At 38.9% G+C, this 17,629-nt stretch overlaps 2 protein-coding genes across 4 annotated transcripts in view; one reads left to right on the top strand and one right to left on the bottom strand.

Annotated features, from left to right (window-relative positions):
- mcf2l2 (MCF.2 cell line derived transforming sequence-like 2) overlaps positions 1-17,629 on the top strand; it is a 338,701-nt gene that overhangs the window by 199,504 nt on the left and 121,568 nt on the right. The window lies entirely within an intron of this gene.
- On the bottom strand, positions 1,218-16,478 carry b3gnt5a (UDP-GlcNAc:betaGal beta-1,3-N-acetylglucosaminyltransferase 5a). 2 transcript variants are annotated; one of them, XM_063045676.1, is made up of 3 exons: positions 16,218-16,478; positions 6,555-6,691; positions 1,218-6,455 (listed from the first exon to the last, which is right to left on the bottom strand). In XM_063045676.1, the coding sequence occupies exon 3, from the start codon at positions 6,350-6,352 to the stop codon at positions 5,219-5,221; it is 1,134 nt and encodes a 377-aa protein (XP_062901746.1). In that variant the 5' UTR covers positions 6,353-6,455; positions 6,555-6,691; positions 16,218-16,478; the 3' UTR covers positions 1,218-5,218. The 2 variants fall into 2 exon arrangements, with proteins under 2 accessions (XP_062901746.1, XP_062901745.1); XM_063045675.1 differs by having other exon boundaries at positions 1,218-6,691.

The following is a 17,629-nucleotide window of genomic DNA, read 5'->3' as shown; positions in this document are numbered from 1 at the left end:
AAGGATGCTTATAACACATCACCTCATACTTTAAAAAGGGCTCATAAGCACATCAATATGTAGCGACAACATTGTAATGACAAACTTACAGCCACAATTACAGAGCTAAATTTTAAAGCCACAGACACTTCAAATTATACATTGTAAAGTCTTCACTGCCCAGCATTTGCAGCAAGAGGGGCATCATGTAACAGAGCAAAACAATGAAGATATTAAAAAAATCTAAATTGGTCAGACACCATTCTTTAGAATTTGACATTTTGCACAAATTTATTCAGGTGTTGTTTATTTTTCCCCCTGGTGTGCTGGATAGTGTTCTAAGAACTCCCACAAAGCCAAGTAATTCACGTAAGAATTTAAAGGACCAAAGTTTTGGGGGTGGGGTAAGAAGAGTTGCTGGAGGGAACCTGGCTACAATCATCTATCCCCATTTACCACCATTTTATGTATATTGATGCGTTGTTTCTCTGGAACCAAATTTTAAAATTTGCTTCCGCATTACACCAAGCACCTGCACGACTCTTGCCTTCCAATTCCTAGAAATCATTCTAACTATCCAATATCTATACCAATTTCAGATGAGTGGCAGTTCCCAATTTTAAAAACAGCTAGTGACAGTCCTCACTCCACCAGCCTGGGCTCCTGGCTTAAATTCCTTCCACCCTCAACATCTTTCAGCCTCAGACTAAATATTCACTCCCCATCTCATAGTAATGTTGTGCTTGGTATTAAACTTTATTCGGTAGCATATCTAGGAATGGTTCTCTATATTAGAGGCACTGTAATTAAGGTAAAACAAAGCTAATCTGTTCTCAAAAGATCCATTTGTGGCACATTGACTATTGTCTACCCTTGCAATAATTGTACCTCAAAATAGAATCTCCCTTTCATTTACATTTTTAAAAATTTACATTTTATAAAATCCAACAGCACATGATCAGTTACCCCATTAAATTGACCACAACATCTGGATCTCAATTCTGCTACCACTGGTTCCATTGTTATAGTGCAGTTGTTTCCCCAAATATTGTTCCCTCCCACTTATCCCGGTCTTCAAAAGTTGGAGCATTTGTCAGCATTCCCATTCCTGTTAGACAACATGTTTTCCTTCTCTAAAACTTAAAATATTTTATCACTTTAAAGTATGTCCACTTAACTGGAGAGAAAACATGCACTATTTGTTTAGCATTAACTATTTATGCAGAACTTTGAACTATTAATTAGAACAAAATTTGATATTTTATATAACTTTTATTTATGTCCAGTTCATAACATTTGAAAAAAGTCAAAATACAAAAATATATTTTCTAGCTGAACTAGAAAATTTAAACAGGTGCAAAACTAGCATGAGGCTTCCAAAAAGGACTTCTTAACAAAACATCAAACCCTTTCATAAATACAAGGCTTATAATTGAGTAAAAATTCAATGAGGTAAAGTACACATTTCCAAACATAGCTATACAAACCTTTAAATATGCCACTGCATTTCAGAAAATTTAAGTGACTACAAAAACTGTTTTGGCTTAAAAACTCAAAATTTGCTATTTTAACCTGAATGGTGAAACAGTTTGTGCAAGATAGGTTGTAAGTACAAAATTAAGAAGTGTAACCAATTCTACTAACAGTGCAACCTCTAGCCCTTTCTAGCTAAATAGTTTAAGGTACAGAAAACCCTATTCCTTTAACAGCAAGATATATTAAAAATGTACACTGCAGAGTATGATATTCAAGTCTTTTAGGACATCCAAGTTTTCAATAGTTTAATTTTTAAAAAACATTTACGGTGGTATTTTAGAAAATGCTAAAATTGTTACTTTAATTGCACCTCAAATGTATTCATATTAAAAATTCAGAATAAATCCTATTACTTAATGTATGGGGTTGGGGGGGGGAGAAGAAACAGGATACCATCCTAACAGAACTTGTGATTTTTCTTTCGTGTTGCATTTACAATCTATTCGAAGTGTTATGCTGAGCATGTGGAAATGATTGTGGCACTTGGTAACTGAGAGCTAGAAAATTATAATCTGGGAAAATAATGTAGACTTACTAATGTAACATCCACTAGATGAATAAATGAGCAATTCTGAAGAACAAAATTGTTCTGGCAACCATTGGTATTTGAAGAGACATGAAACAACACTGCAACATTTCCTCAAAACTGCCCAACTCAAAAAGTTCATCCATTACAGACAAACGTGTTTTCCTATATCCTACCTTAACTTCATGTCCCAAGTGAAAATGCCAATTCATATACAATTAATGGCAAGTTTGAAGGATTGAATTACTGTACAATGACTGGGTGAAGTCTGTCCACATTCATTTAAACAAGCATTCTCAATTTCCTCAAAAAAAAAATCAATTGTAGTTGGTCAAGCGAGTTTTCGTTTTTTTAAAATCAAGAAAATTAATGATTATTGTCTTTAGTAACTACAGGTTTATTTTTGAATCATTTTTAGCCAAAGATGAAATTTCTGCTCTACATTCACATCCAAGCTTTAAGAAACCACATCCAAATAATTTTAAATAAACTTTTTATGCAAGTACAAAGCATAAATTCTCAATTCAACTATGACTAGCTTTAAAACTAATCTACAGTGCTTTTAATTATGTACATACAAAATATGAATGTTGGATATTTGAGTGGGTGGTGGTGGGGGAATCCCTTAGTACACCTTCTCTTCTCCAGATTTTTTCACTGCAGTTCATGGAATCATAATTATCAATTGCTCAGAATCCCAATGCCAGTGGGTAGTTTGTCCTAATTAAGATTTTACTGTATAAATAATAACCTGTAGGGATTGTTTAAAGCTCACATGCCTTAACATGCCTTAAGCTACAGGTTCTCTTTTGATTCAAGAGGATCAACTCTAACTTTTTTTTCCCCTTAAAGAGTATATTTGCAAACCAGTTAATATTTGGGGTATACATAAAGCTGATGCTGTGATAAGAAGCCAAGTTCAGTAGCACAAATGCAAGGAACTGGTTTCCTGGAGCTAAAATAAATGTTCCAATGAAGCAAACTTTGTCAAGCTAGCAAATGGCACATCAGTCCTCCAGGTTTATAAATATGGTCATCAGTCCAGTTAACTGACTGATTGTTGTGTCAGGTTGAATTATCTCACCCAACTTCACTTGACCAAATGCAAAACCAGGCATTGGGACAAACCAGTATTTAAGGTTTATAAAAGGAAACCATAACATTCTTTTAAGTGTTAAGTTACCTTATTAAATACAGTACTTATTAATATTCTGTAAAATCTACAGCTACAGCAAAACAGAATCCAAAAAAATATGATTTAACCTAAATTTCTAAAGACTTGTACAAAGCTACTAAAAGGAACAATAACATGCTAATTTATACCTTAGAAGGTGTTGAATGCTTGCAAATGAATTGTGGTTTTGGAAAAGCAGGGATTCATCATTTCATGCTTTAAATTGCAGAAAATCATTAGACTAATTAATATTGTTTATGCATGGTGCCAAGCTGTCATTTCATTGCACTCTATTTCATCACTCTGAAAGTGAAAGGCAAAAATTACAGTAACAGGATGGAGGATAAAGGCTGTATACGAGAGGAAGATACACTATTTATCAGAACTGGATACAGATTCTGTTAATTGGAGCTACAGAAATCAAATTTTGATCGGAAGGAGCTTGGTGCTAGTGTAGGGATGAGATAATTAATGGGTATTAGTACATATCTAATGTATAATATATTTTAAGAATTGTACATAAACTATCTAATAAAATCGAAACAGGAATTTTAATCAGCATAGTTACTTGTGTTATCACATTATGTTTGAACTTCAAAAGATCAGATTTTAAATTAGTTTGATGTAGAACATGCAATGTTATTGTATACACAAAATCAAAGCAAAAATTGTGGCAAAATTTTTAAAACAAGCTAAGCTATGCAAAACAAGCAATACAATAAACTAGACAAGGTGGCTGTTTAACAACTTCCACACTTATTTCAAAAATTTAGTAGTTCACATTCCTGGGGTGTGCATTACTTGGAACACACATACACTTGTCAGTATAGACAAAAACTAGCTCAATTCAAACCACAACTCTTCTGCCATTATCAACCGCACAGGATCGATGGCATTTGAGATGAAGTGAATGGTTTATTTTCTCATCAGTGAGGAGGGATCAGTGATATAATAGAAGTGATATATGGAAGAAAACTAGCAGAGTTACTGAATACTCATTTTCTTAAAAAGTAATTCCTTTTAGTTGAGACAAAAGTTAAATTTCATCTTCGCATGTAAACCACTGGCTCAAATTTGCAAACAAAAGATTCAGAGACTTATCAGAAATATTTAGCTATCATTTTACTGCATTTGAGCAACAGCAACAAAGGCAACAGAATATTTAGGAATTTTAGAATTGCTTTTTTTGCAATGTCTTAAAAGCCCTGATTTGTAAATGCCATGCAATTCATCTGAATACTAGTTTGGATTGCATTTCTTTCCCAAGATATATTTGATGGATGTTGATATACCTGAAAGATTAAATAAATTTTACTTTAAGAAAAATTACAGCATATTTGATTCTCAAGGAACCAAAATGGTTGAAAAACATGGTGGGAGGGGAGAAGGTTTGATTTCATGTAAAATTGTCTCAACAGTAAACTTCTGTTTCAAAAAAAAACTACAATTGAAAACAGGTGTTTATTTCATACCAATCTCCAAGAGTATTTCCGACTTAGGAAAATTGCTATGAGGTGCATAATGTAGTAACAGTCGAGTGCTATATTTGGCATTTTTAAACATTAAACAATATTTAATTATAATTAAACATGTTAAAATGTGCACATATATTTAAGAATTTGTGGACTAGTTGGCAAAATGCTTCATGGCAAAGTAATCAAAGCTGGCTAGATGCTATATTTGTCTGCATTTGATCACTGCTCACCATTTTCCCCAACCGGATCTCTGCAGACATGCTTCTGGAGAATTGCACCAGCAGAAATTGGTAAAAGTCTTCATTTACTTCACGGATCTTTTTGATTTCTTATTTTGTAAACTGATTATGGTACTTGCACTTATTGAAAATCTAAATGAACAGTCAAAAAATGTTCCAAGTGTAGTTATAAGTCAATTTGTTCTCAATTAAACTTTTCCATTTTATGTTTTCAATTTCTTTACTCTTACCCTATCCCATTCAACCATAACAAATTCAGTGCTGTTTTTACTTAATGTGAATAAGTGCATCAGGAAAATGCAGCAATACAAGGATATGTATCTACATAGTAAGGCTTGCAGAGAAGAAACACTTTGACCAGTCGACAGTAAAGTTGTCCCCAGAATCCAGAGGTGAGAGAAGTCACTTTTGCATGTGTAGCCTCCCTCCACAACTGGTTGATATCTTCTACATGCCCATGGGAGGTCATCATTTGGTTATAAATACATGGATGATATGGGGTCTTCCCTTCACCAGCAAAATATAGATGTTGTTGTGGTGATACTCCCATCTTTTTGGCACAAATCCCCATAAAAACATCATCAATATAAAGGCTGGTGTTTAGAGTCATTAAGGCTTCATAGACTTTGGCTGCAACATCCTGGGACACAACATAAGCAGCACCTGCTGTATAATCTGGATATGAAGGCCACTGATACATTTCATATGGAACATAGTATTTACTTCCTTTGTTTCTGACAGGGGGTGCACCCCTGTGTACTCGACCTATCCAGAAATTACTGGTTTCTTTATCCAGCTGTTGTAGGTAGTTTGCGAGATTCGGAGTGTGTACGAAAACATCATCATCGCAAGACATGACAAATCTAGCATTTTGGCAGAAAGTATTTGCCCACTTGAACTGGAATATTAGTTTCAATGTAAGGTTGTGAAAATCATCAACAAAGTCTTGTTGGATAAGGTCAGAATACTGCTGATCTTCTATCAATAACTTATGTTGTACAGTCTCTCTTTGGGAGAGATCTTTATGTACTCCCAAAACAAAAATTACTTTAATGGAGACCTTCAACTCTGAATTTATATATTGTTCATTGCCCCATGTCTGACGAATAGCATCCCGCCGAGGACGGTTTTCAGGAGAGGATTTCACAAACAAAAGGAGTAAAACATCCTGATCTTTGCATTTGTTTTCATGGGTGATCAAGTACTGGTATTTATGAAGATTAGCTGCCGCCTTCTTGTTTAGAGTCAAGCTGTCATTCAAAAAATTGTACTTATTGATGAGATATCTGTAAGAATAAGACCTCAAATGACTAATGATATTTGCATCTAGCTGCTCCCAATACAGTAGAATAAAGCAGCAGGAAAAACAAGTGACAACTAACTGAAGAAACTGGCGTTTTCTTCTTCTGTACACTGTAGTCATCTTGAAAATTTTATTTGACAGTCAAGCAGAGTCAATACTTGTACTCTTTGTTTCTTGAGATTTTGATGCCGTCTTGGATAGCCGATATAACTAAACAGATCTACTGTGAGAATGTTACCCAATAAACAAAATTAGCTGTTTGACTTGTAAAAATCAATGAGGCAACTTTCTATTATAACAGATTTCAAATTCCAGTACTTACTCCCAGGAAGTAATGTGGCTATGTGATAGAATGTGGGAGGAAATCAAAGATCATCCAAATCCATAATCTTCATCTTTGGTTGTGATTATTAATGACTGTATATTATTCTCCTTGCTTATTCCAACACATCATTGAACCTGTCAAGTAAAGATCAGCACAAATTCATTTAATTAAAGAACTTGAAAAAAGTTGAAGTACCACCTATACAGTACTGAAGACACTAGCAATCTGCCTGATGCTGTAATGTGTGAAGGAAGAGAAATTGGTGCAGTTACTATTACAAAAGAGAAGATGCTCAAAAAGCTGAAAGACCTAAAGTTACACAAGTCACCTGGACCAGATGAACTGCACCATAGGGTTCTGAAAGAGGTAGTATTAGAGATTGTGGCAGAATTAGAAGTGATCTTTAAAAAAATCATTGGAGTCTGGCATGATGCCAGAGGACTAGAAAATTACAAATGTCACTCCACTCTTTAAGAAAGGAGGAAGGCAGCAGAAAGGAAATTACAGATTAGTTAGCCTGATGTTAGTGGTTGGGAAGATGTTAGAGTCAATTGTTAAGGATGAGGTGACAGAGCACTTCGTGACACAGGACAAGATAGGACAAAGTCAGCATGGTTTCCTTAAGGGAAAATCCTGCCTGACGAACTTGTTGCAATTCTTTGAGGAGATTACAAGTAGGATAGATAATGGGGATGTACTGGATGTTGTATATTTGGACGTTCAAAAAGGCCTTTAATAAGGTGCCACACAGGAGGCTGCTTACCAAGTTACGAGCCCATGGTATTACAAGAAAGTTACTAATATGGTTAGAGCATTGGCTGATTGGTAGGAGGCAGGGAGTGGGAATAAAAGGATCCTTTTCTGGTTGGCTGCCAGTGACTAGTGGTGTTCTGCAGAGGTTGGTGTCGGGACCACTTCTTTTTACGCTGTACATAAACAATTTGGATGATGGAATAGATGGCTTTGTTGCCAAGTTTGCAGATGACACGAAGATTGGTGGAGGGGCAGATAGTGTTGAGGAAACAAGTAGGCTGCAGAAGGACTTAGATTAGGGGAATGGGCAAGAGAGGCAAATGAAATAAAACTTCATGGTCATGCATGCATGGTCATGCACTTTGGTAGTAGAAATAAATGTGCAGACTATTTTCTAAACGGGGAGAAAATCCAGGATTCTGAGATGGGAGTCCTTGTGCAGAACACCCTTAAGGTTAACTTGCAGGTTGAGTCAGTGGTGGTGAAGGCAAATGCCATGTTAGCACTCATTTCAAGAGGTCTAGAATTCAAGAGCAAGGATGTGATGCTGAGGCTGTATAAGGCACTAGTGAGGCCTCACCTTGAGTATTGTGAACAGTTTTTGGCCACTCATCTTAGAAGAGATGTGCTGGCATTGGAGAGGGTCCAGAGGAGGTTCACAGGGATAATTCCAGGAATGAAAGTTATCATACAAGGAACATTTGATGGCTCTGGGTCTGTACCTGTACTCACTGGAATTCAGAAGGATTGGGCGGGGTGAGGGGGTGGAATCTTAATGAAGCCTTTCAAATGTTGAAAGGCCTAGATGGAGTAGCTGTGGAAAGGAGGTTTTTCAAGGTGGGAGAGGCTAGGGCAAGTGGGCACAGCCCCAGGATAGAGGGACACCCTTTCAAAACAGATAGAGAATTTTCTTTAGCCAGAAGGTGGCGCATTTGTGGAATTTGTTGCCACATGCAGTTGTGGAGGCCAGGTCACTGGGTGCATTTAAGGCAGACATTGATAGGTTCTTGATTGGACATGGCATCAAAGGTTATGGGGAGAAGGCCAGGAACTAGGGTTAAGGAGGAGAGAGAAAAAAGGTCAGCTATGATTGACTGCCTTAGCAGACTCAATGGGCCAGATGGCCTAATTCTGCTCCGATGTCTTTTGGACTACTGGGAAAAAGTAGGTCAGTGCAGACTCTGACCCATTACAAACGAACAAAGCTTCAGTTTTTTTCTTCCTGTTTCAATATCTGTTACATGCAGTTACAGCAATGCTCATTCACTACAAGGAAGGTTACACACAAGAGATCTATACTTTCACATTTAACTTTAAAATAAACCCATTTTTACTTTAGATAATGCACATTGAAACAAACAAAAACAGAAAATAATGGCAGATGACAATGCTTTACATGCCTTCCTTTTTACTTTGTTCTACCTGTTAGCTGTCAGCACCTAGCCTACTGCTTTGGAGTTATTTTATTTTAGTCTTTTTTTAAGTCCATGAAGTTGCACAGAAATACCTTGAATATTTATCCACAAAAATGGAACTGCTTCTCACGTACAAATGGGAGATTTCCATTTTAGCATAGCAAAGTGGTAAGCCAGTTCACCAAAAGAATTGAACCAGACTGAACTACTTCAGGAAGTGCTGCTGAACTAGCTGGATTACAGTTGTCATTGTCCGGCTATACCATGGAAATAATGGGATGCAAAGCTGCTAAAAAGCTGTAATGTAACAGCAATTTTGAAAACCAAGCAGAAAGTGGGATAAATATCAACAATATTCCAGGCTCATTCATCACAATCGATGGATGGGTCCTGCCACTCGGGTAAAAAAAAACTTGAAACTGATTTCCAAAGTTGTCATGCATTTAGTCAAGTTGTCACTGTGCTATGACATCCCAAAGGCTAGAACAGACTAGAATTAACAATCCCAATAATCATTAACACCATATAATTGCTGGTGCCATTCTGCAGCTTTCTTGGATTGATACACATTAATAACATGACAAAGACAAATCAGAAATGGTTTATTATTGTCACTTATACCAAGTGAAAAAAGCTAATCTTAAATACTGTTAATACCTAATGTACAGTGCTTTGAGGTGGACCAATGAAAAACAAAGCAAAATAAAGTGTAACAGCTGCAGAGAAAGTGCAGTGCAGCTAAACAATAAGGTGCAAGATCATAAGATAGATTGTGAAGTCAGAGTCTCTTTGCATACAAGAGAACTATTTAATAGCCTTATAACAGCAAGACAGAAGCTGTCCTTGAGCTTTGTGTTACATGCTTTCAGGCTTTTGTTTCACTGGCTGATGGAAGAGAGAACAAATCAACTCCTGTCTGAAGCGTGGCCTGGATTTGCTCTAATTTGCTTACTGTCACAACAGGTCAACAGTAGGTGCTATTTCCCATTGGCTGTTCTTCACTCAACACTGGAAAATTTGGACAGTAAAAGTTGGGTACGGCAAGATGCTCCTCGTTGACCACAGCTCAGCACTCAACACCATCGTACCTTTAAAACTAATCACTGAGACCTAGATCTTATTACCTCCTTGTGCAAATGGATCCTAACTTGCAAACTCCAGTCAGTTTGGATTGGCAATAACATCTCCACGATCACTATCAGCACAGGTGCACCACAAGGCTGTATGCTCAGCCCCCTTCCTCTATTTGCTTTTTACTTATGAATGGGAGGCTACATATAGCTCCAATGCCATACTTAAGTTTATTGACAACACTACTGTTGTTGACTAAATCAGTATATAGGAGGGATAATGAAAATCTGGTCAAATGGTGCCACAACAACCTCTCACTCAACATCAGAAAAACCAAAGAGCTGACTAACTACAGAAGGAGGAAACCAAAGGTCCATGAAGCCAGTCCTCATTAGGGGATCAGAGATGGAGAGGGCCAGTAACTTTAAATTACTTAGCATAATCATTTCAGAGGATCTGTCCTGGGACCAGCACACGTGCCATCACAAAAGGAGTCCTCTACTTTTTTTTTATATAAGAAGTTAGCAGAGATTCGGCATACCATTAAAAACCTTAAACCTCTACAGCTGCACAGTGGAGAATATCCTGACTGGATGCTTCACAGCATGGTATGGAAACAAACTGCCCAAGCACAGAAAATCCTACAAAAAGTAGTGGTTACAGCATAGTCTAGCACAGGAAAAGTTGACCTCTTCATTGAGCACATCTACAAGGAGTGCTACCACAAGAAAGCAGCATCCATCAAGAGCCCCCACCATCCAGGCCATGCTCTCTTCTCACTACTGCCATCAGGGAGGTACAGCAAGCTTAGGTCCCATACCACCAGGTTCAGGAACAACCTTCAACCATCAGAATCCTGAACCAGTCTGGATAACTTCACTCACCTCAACACTGAACTGATTCCACAACCTATAGACTCACTTGCAAGGACCCTACAACTCATGTTCTTAGTATTATTAGTATTTGTTTAATTATTACTTTTTTTTGTATTTGCAGTTTGTCTTTTGCATGTCGTTTATTAGTCTTTGTATGTAGTCTTTTTTTTAAAAAAAAGCTGATTCTGTTGTATTTTTGTCCTGTGAATTAATCTCAAAGTAGTATATGGTGACATACAAGTACTTTGAACTTTTTGAGAGAATATTCAGGGTGGGTAGGGTCTTTGATTATGCTGGCTGTTTTTCTGAGGAGGTGAGAAGTTTAGACAGAGTCCTTAGAAATTTATGCTGCGTCCACAACTCTTTGCAGCTTCTTGTAGCCACTTGCGGAGCAGTTGCCTATTAAGCTGCCAAGGGTTGGCAGAGGCATGCCAAATTTCTTCAGCCTCCTGAGAAAGTATAGAGGCCTTGTTGAGCATTCTTGGCTTTAGTGAAGTGGCTGAATCAGAACAGGCCTTTGGTGATGTTCACTTTTAGGAACTTGAAGTTCTCACTGTTGAACTACTCCCTTACTGAAATCAATGACCAGGTCTTCTGTTTTGCTGACATTGAGAGAAAGGTTGTTGTTATGTCACCATGTTACTGAGCTCTATCTTCTTCCTGTAGTCTGCCTTGTTATTTGAGATATGGCCCACGATGTTGGTATCATCTGCAAACTTATAGATGGAGTTGGAGCAGAATCCGGTCATACCTGGAGTAAAGGTTGAAGACCCAACCCCGTAAAGCACTATTCTGTAGAACAATCTTGGTGAAATTTTGCTAGCTATCCTTACTGACTGGTCTATTGATCAAGAATCCAAGGATCCAGCAGCAGAGGGAACCGTCGACTAATAGTATTGAATAGCAAGGCTGTAGTCAATAAACAGGTGTCTTTACTGTCCAGATGCTCCACAGATGAATATGGAGCTAGGGGAGATGCTAATAACTATAGATCTCTTTCAGTGGCAGGCAAACTGTAGTAGATTGAAGTTGTTTGGAAGGCTGAAGTTGATGTGTGTCATGATCAGCCTTTCAAAGCACTTCATGATGACAGATGTCATAGCCGCTGAATTATTCTTAGATACTAGGATGATAGTGGCCTTTTTAAAGCAGATAGGGACCACAGATTGAAGCAGGAAGAGCTCAGAATGTCTGCAAATAACCCCACCAGCAGATATGGAAAACTTTTAGATCTGCAGTGATAACTGTGGGTTCAGGTGCACTGGGGACTATTGGGTTGAGTGGTGACATACACCTTCTCTTCTGTTCAAAAGGTGCACAGTATGTGTTAAGCTCATTGGGAAGGGATGTGCTTTTGTTGGTGACATTGCCAGATTTGTTATGTAGCCCATTAAAGCATGCAAGTCCTGACGGTTGGCCTGGGACCCGATTTTGGACTGATTCTGATGATTCTCTTCAGAGCTCCATCCTAGAATTGCCAATTTCTGCCACTGCCTCAAATACCTTCAAAACATGATCCCTTACAGCTAATGTACTCAATTCAGATGTCACTCAAAGCACCTGCCAAATTTAATGCTCTTGCATCAGCCAAATGTTGACAATAACTGAATACACATTTCCTCACAGAAAATATAATTAATATTTAAATATCCATACATCTAAATTAACACCATAGCTCCAAATGGGACATTTTTCCTGACAGTATTCAACATTCAGAGAATTAAAGTAAAAAAAAAGTACAAAAAAAACTACTCAATCCCAAATAAATTACAACTTTATATAGAGGAAAGCCAGGAAGGAGCTTAAGAAGGGACTTAAGAATAGAACGAGATGACATTGGATTAAGGAAAACCCCAAGGCATTCTACAGATACATAAGGAACAGGATAACTAGAATGAAGATAGGACAGCTCAGTAATAAACAAGGAACACATGCCTGGAGCCGGAGGCGCAACTCAGTTTTCACTAGTGACAGGGGCTGTGGCGGATGCGAGGTAGCCTAGAACAGGATAATATGCTGCAACAGGCCAATGTTGAGAAAGTGGATCTATCTGATTTTTCAAAAACATCAGGATAGATACATCTCTGGGTTCGAAGAGGATATAATCCAGGTTCCTACAGGAAGAGCTTGCTAGAGCATTGACCATGATCTTTGCGTCCTCACTGGTCACAGGAGTAGTACCAGAGGACTGAAGGATGGCCAATGTTGTACCTTTGTTCATTAAAGTTAATAGGAATAATCCTGGGAATTACAGACCAGTGAGTCTTATGTCAGTTGCAAGCAAAAATATTGGAGGAGATGCTTATGGACAGGATCTAGATGTAGTTGGACAAGTATAATCTTATTAGGGGCAATTAACATGGTTCTGAATCAGGGTAGGGCATGCCTCACAAACCTGATGTTTTTTTGAGGAAGTAACAAAACAAAAACCAGATGATAGTAGATGGAGCATACACTGCTTATAAGTCTGTGACTAGTGGTGTTCTTCAGGGATCTGTTCTGGGACCCTGCTCTTTATGATTTTTATGAACGATTTGGATGGGGAAGTGGAGGGGTGTTAGCAAGTCTGCAGATGACACAAAGACTTTTGGTATTCTGAATAGTGTGAAACATTGTCATAGGTTAGAAACTGGACATAGGGAGGATGCAGAACTTGGCTAGAAATGGTTGATGAAACTCAATCTGGAATAGTGTGAAGTGATACATTTTGGAAGGTCGAGCATAAAGGCAGAGTAGTAATTAATGGCAGATTTCTTAGAATCCATAGATCCCTCAAAGTTGTTGTGCAAGTTGATAGGGTGGTTAAGAAGGCATATGGTGTGTTGCCCTTCATTACTTGGGGGAATTGAATTCAAAAGCGACAAGCTAATGTTACAGCTCTATAAAACTCTGCTTAGACCACACTGAGTGTTGTGTTTAGTTCTGGTTGCCTCATTATATGAAAGATATGGAAGCTTTAGAGAGTGCAGATGAGTTTTACCAGGATGATGTCTGGATTAAAGAACAAGTTTTATGAGGAAAGGTTGAGTGAACTAGGGCTCTACTCTTTGGAGCAAAGGAGGAAACAAGGCGACTTGATAGAGATGTATAACACCATAAAACGCATAAATAGAATGGACGAATGGACAGCATGTGCCTATTTCCCCCAGAGTGGCATGGCTAATAGGAGAGGATATTTCAAGGTGATTGGAGGAAGGTATAGTTGGTGATGTTAGAGTTAGGTTTTTTTGTACACACTGTGTGCTAAGTCTGTGGAGTGCACTGCCGAGGGTGGTCACAGGAGCAGATTCATTAGGGATGGTCACAGAAGCAGATTCATTAGGGAAACTTAAGGGACACTTAGATAGGTACATGGACGTAAAAAAAAAATGGAGGACTACGTGGGAGGGAAGGGTTACGTCGATCTGGGAACAGGTTAAAAGGTCAGCACAGCATTGTGGACCAAAAGGATTGGTACTGTGTTGTACCGTTCTATGTTAACTTATTAAACACATGAATTTAGAGCAAGTATAGGCCACTCAACCCCTCAATCTTGCTGTTCTATTTATCAAGAACACAGCTGATCTAACTCAACTCCACATTCACATTTTTCTCCAGTAACATTTCAACCCTTATTAACATCTACCCATCTCCACTTCCAATAATATTCAAGAGAGATTTCTTAAACTTTCACAATTTTCAGGGAAAAAACACTTCATCTAACTTAAAATGTGCAAACCATTAATTTAAATCCCTATTCTAGATTCTTCCAAATCCATCCTTGAACAAGTCCACATCTGAGATTTGGAGGGTGCTTAAAGGCCAACTGAACAGAGTACAGGACAGGCATGTTCCAGTAAAGGCAAGGGTGGCAAGGTAAGCAAAGCAACTGGAGCTCCTGAGGACTATAAGGAAGCCAAAAAAAAAACTCGAGAATTCAGAGATCTTAGTTGGCCTTGAAGTCATTGGCAAGTAGGATTAAAGCGGTTGCCAAGGCATTCTATACATACACCAAGAGCAAGAGGATAACTAAGGAGAGGGTAGGACCACTCAAGGATGACGGAAGGAACATGTCATTGGAGGAGGAAGATTACAGTGTGGTAATAAATGAGTATCACTATTTAATAAAGGAGAAAAATTTGGAGGACAGCACGTTCAGTGTGGAGCATGCTAATATGCCACAGCATTTTGAGATGAATAATGAGGTACTGTTGAGTCTCTTGAAGAACAGCAAGGAGGCTGAGTTCCCAGGGCCTGATGGTATATATCCCTAGTTATTGATGGTGACAAGTAGTGAGATTTCTGGAGCCTTGACCAAGATCAAGGCTTTCCTCTGTATCCCAGAGGATTTGCAAGTCACTTATATTGTTCCATATTTAAGAGAAAAAGGGAAAATGCTACAAATTATGGACTGGTGGGTCTCACGGCAGTGGTAGGGAAGCTGAAGATGATTCTTCAAACATTACAGTACAGTACAGCTCAGGAGCAGGCTCTGTGGTGAAATTAAATTAGTAATCAAATGTCTAACTAATCCCTTCTGCAGACCTAAAAGCCTCTTGAACACCTCTATGGCATTTGCCTCCACCACCACCCAGTTTAAAAAAAGTTATGAGGGGTTGGGATAGGATAGATGAGCATTTGGGAAAAACACATCCCTGAATAAGGTCGAGTGGACTTTCTTTTACATTGGGACTCTTATCATTGCATAGGCCTAATCAGGGGGTTATATTCAAGACTGCACAACTTTGGTAAGATTCTCCTTGAACCACTCTCGCCAATGGATGCTGAAACCATAAACACCGTATACACTTTGGACTCATGTTAAACTACTTTAAACGACTTAATCACAGGATTTGGGGTCAAAGGCTGAATTACTTGCCTATTATTGAACGAACTAACTAATAAGATATGTTGAAATCCGGTCAATGTTCTGGGCTCCACGAGACTCTCCCCATCATCTGTATGGCATTGCACATCTAAGTCCTATGGGATAGAATATACCAGGAGATTTCGAAGAATGAGCACCGAAAGATCGGTGTAGTACTGTGGATACAGACAGTACTGACCGTCTGATGCTAAACGTATAATGCAGTTCACCAAATTGACGCACAGCTCCTCACAAATTTGCACAGGGTTCACTAAACTGCGTACAACATTAAAATCCAATGACTACATATTTGTTTATGGTAGCTTAATATAAAGTTGCTGATTGCGTTAATTCAGAAAGCAGTTAAGGACGCGAGCTTGGAATTCACATCCGCCAGATCAAATTAAGGACGGCAGATTTTCTTCACTCAGACTATGTTCACCAGATGGGATTACACTCTGGTTTAAAACCATTAATACTGAAACAAACGATAATTAAGTGAATGTTACAGTTGCGGTGGAATTTTCTTTCACCAATTTCTGGGGGAAAAATTGTATTAAAATTTGAGTACAAGGAATGTACCACGAATTAAGTATTAAAATTACTTGTAGCACTGACTGTGCGCTCTACAAGGGATTATTCCAATCTCCGCCAACCGCAAAATTCCCATGAAGCCCCATAATAAAATATAGAGGCATACCAAAACTGGAGTGAATGCAACACTGTCACCATTCGCGACGATCTCGCCCTATTTAACTTCGAGGTTTCCATACAGTCGCAGCAACTTCGACAGCTCTTTCTGTTTCAACACGACAGAAAGAGGGGAAAAAAAGGCGGATCCAGAAACAAGGAAATAAAGTTAAATCCGTACTCTGGAGCCGACTGCCAGCGCCAACACCAACCCCGAACGTTCCTGGAACTACTGTACGACTGGCATCGTCCCAACTCTCACTGAGTGAACTCCCGCCCCTGGCGCCTGAGGGAAAATGGCGTCAGCCGCTGGACGGAGTCTGCGCGGCCGCGTCCAATCAGCCGGCTCCGGCTTGCCGGATGTTGGGCTGTCAGCCGGAGCGCTCTGGGGAGGTGCGTCTAGGACTGCGATAGTGACAGGCAATGCAGAAAAATCGGATTGTAAGAAAAAGCAGACGCGGCCCAGTCGTTCCTCCGCGCCTGCTACGTTCGCAGCTGACTTTTATCTCAATGCTGCTTTCCTGTGCGGGCCCCATTGGCTTCAGTTCCACAAATAAATGAAAAATCTCTCGGATTTCTTTCCTGTGCGTGACCTCCACACCTTCTTCTCAGCACTTTTCTGAAAGCCGGTACTTTTATTTTGGGACTAGCCTCTGGTAGTAAACTCATTACCTCTGCGAGCCAAATTAGGTTCTGCACATTTCACTTTTCCCAATGTGACAAACCTGTTCATTAAGTTCGTAAATAATTCCAGTAAGCTTTCATTATTCTTGTACTTAAATTATTTTCACTAAAAATCAACACACCACTTGTCTTCCTAATTGGTTTTTGTACTAGCAAATCAAAGTTATAAGTAAATTTAGTCTCAAAAGACATACATGTCGCCTTAAACAACCCGGAGATTCATTTTTTTGTAGCTCTACACAGTAATTCCAAGAAACACAATAGAATCAATGTTGGATGACACCCAACAGGACGAACAACTATTATGCAAATGACAGCAGACTGTGCAAATCCAAAAGAAAAAATATTGAGAATATGAGATGAAGAGTCATTATAAGTGAGCCAATTGGCCTTGGGAATAGTTTAGTGATGGGGCGAGTGAAGTTGAGTGAAATTACCCCGCGCGGTTTAAGAGCCTGATGGTTGAGGGGTAATAACTGTTCCTGAACCTAGTGGTGCAGGTCCTGAGGCTCCTGTACCTTCTTCCTGCTGGCAGCAGTGAGAAGAGAGCATGGCCTGGATGGTGGGAGTCTTTGGTGATAGATATTGCTTTCCTGAGACAGTGCTCCATGTAGATGTGCTCAATGGTGGGGGAGACCTTACCCATGATGGGCTGGGCTGTATCCACTACTTTTTGTAGGATATTCTGTTCAAGGGCAATGGCGTTTCCATACCGGGCTATGGTGCAACTAGTCAATA

This window comes from Mobula hypostoma, chromosome 4 (assembly GCF_963921235.1).
Source record: "Mobula hypostoma chromosome 4, sMobHyp1.1, whole genome shotgun sequence".
NCBI lineage: Eukaryota > Metazoa > Chordata > Chondrichthyes > Myliobatiformes > Myliobatidae > Mobula > Mobula hypostoma.
Note: the sequence above shows the minus strand (reverse complement) of the source record. Positions and strands in the feature narration are given on the sequence as shown.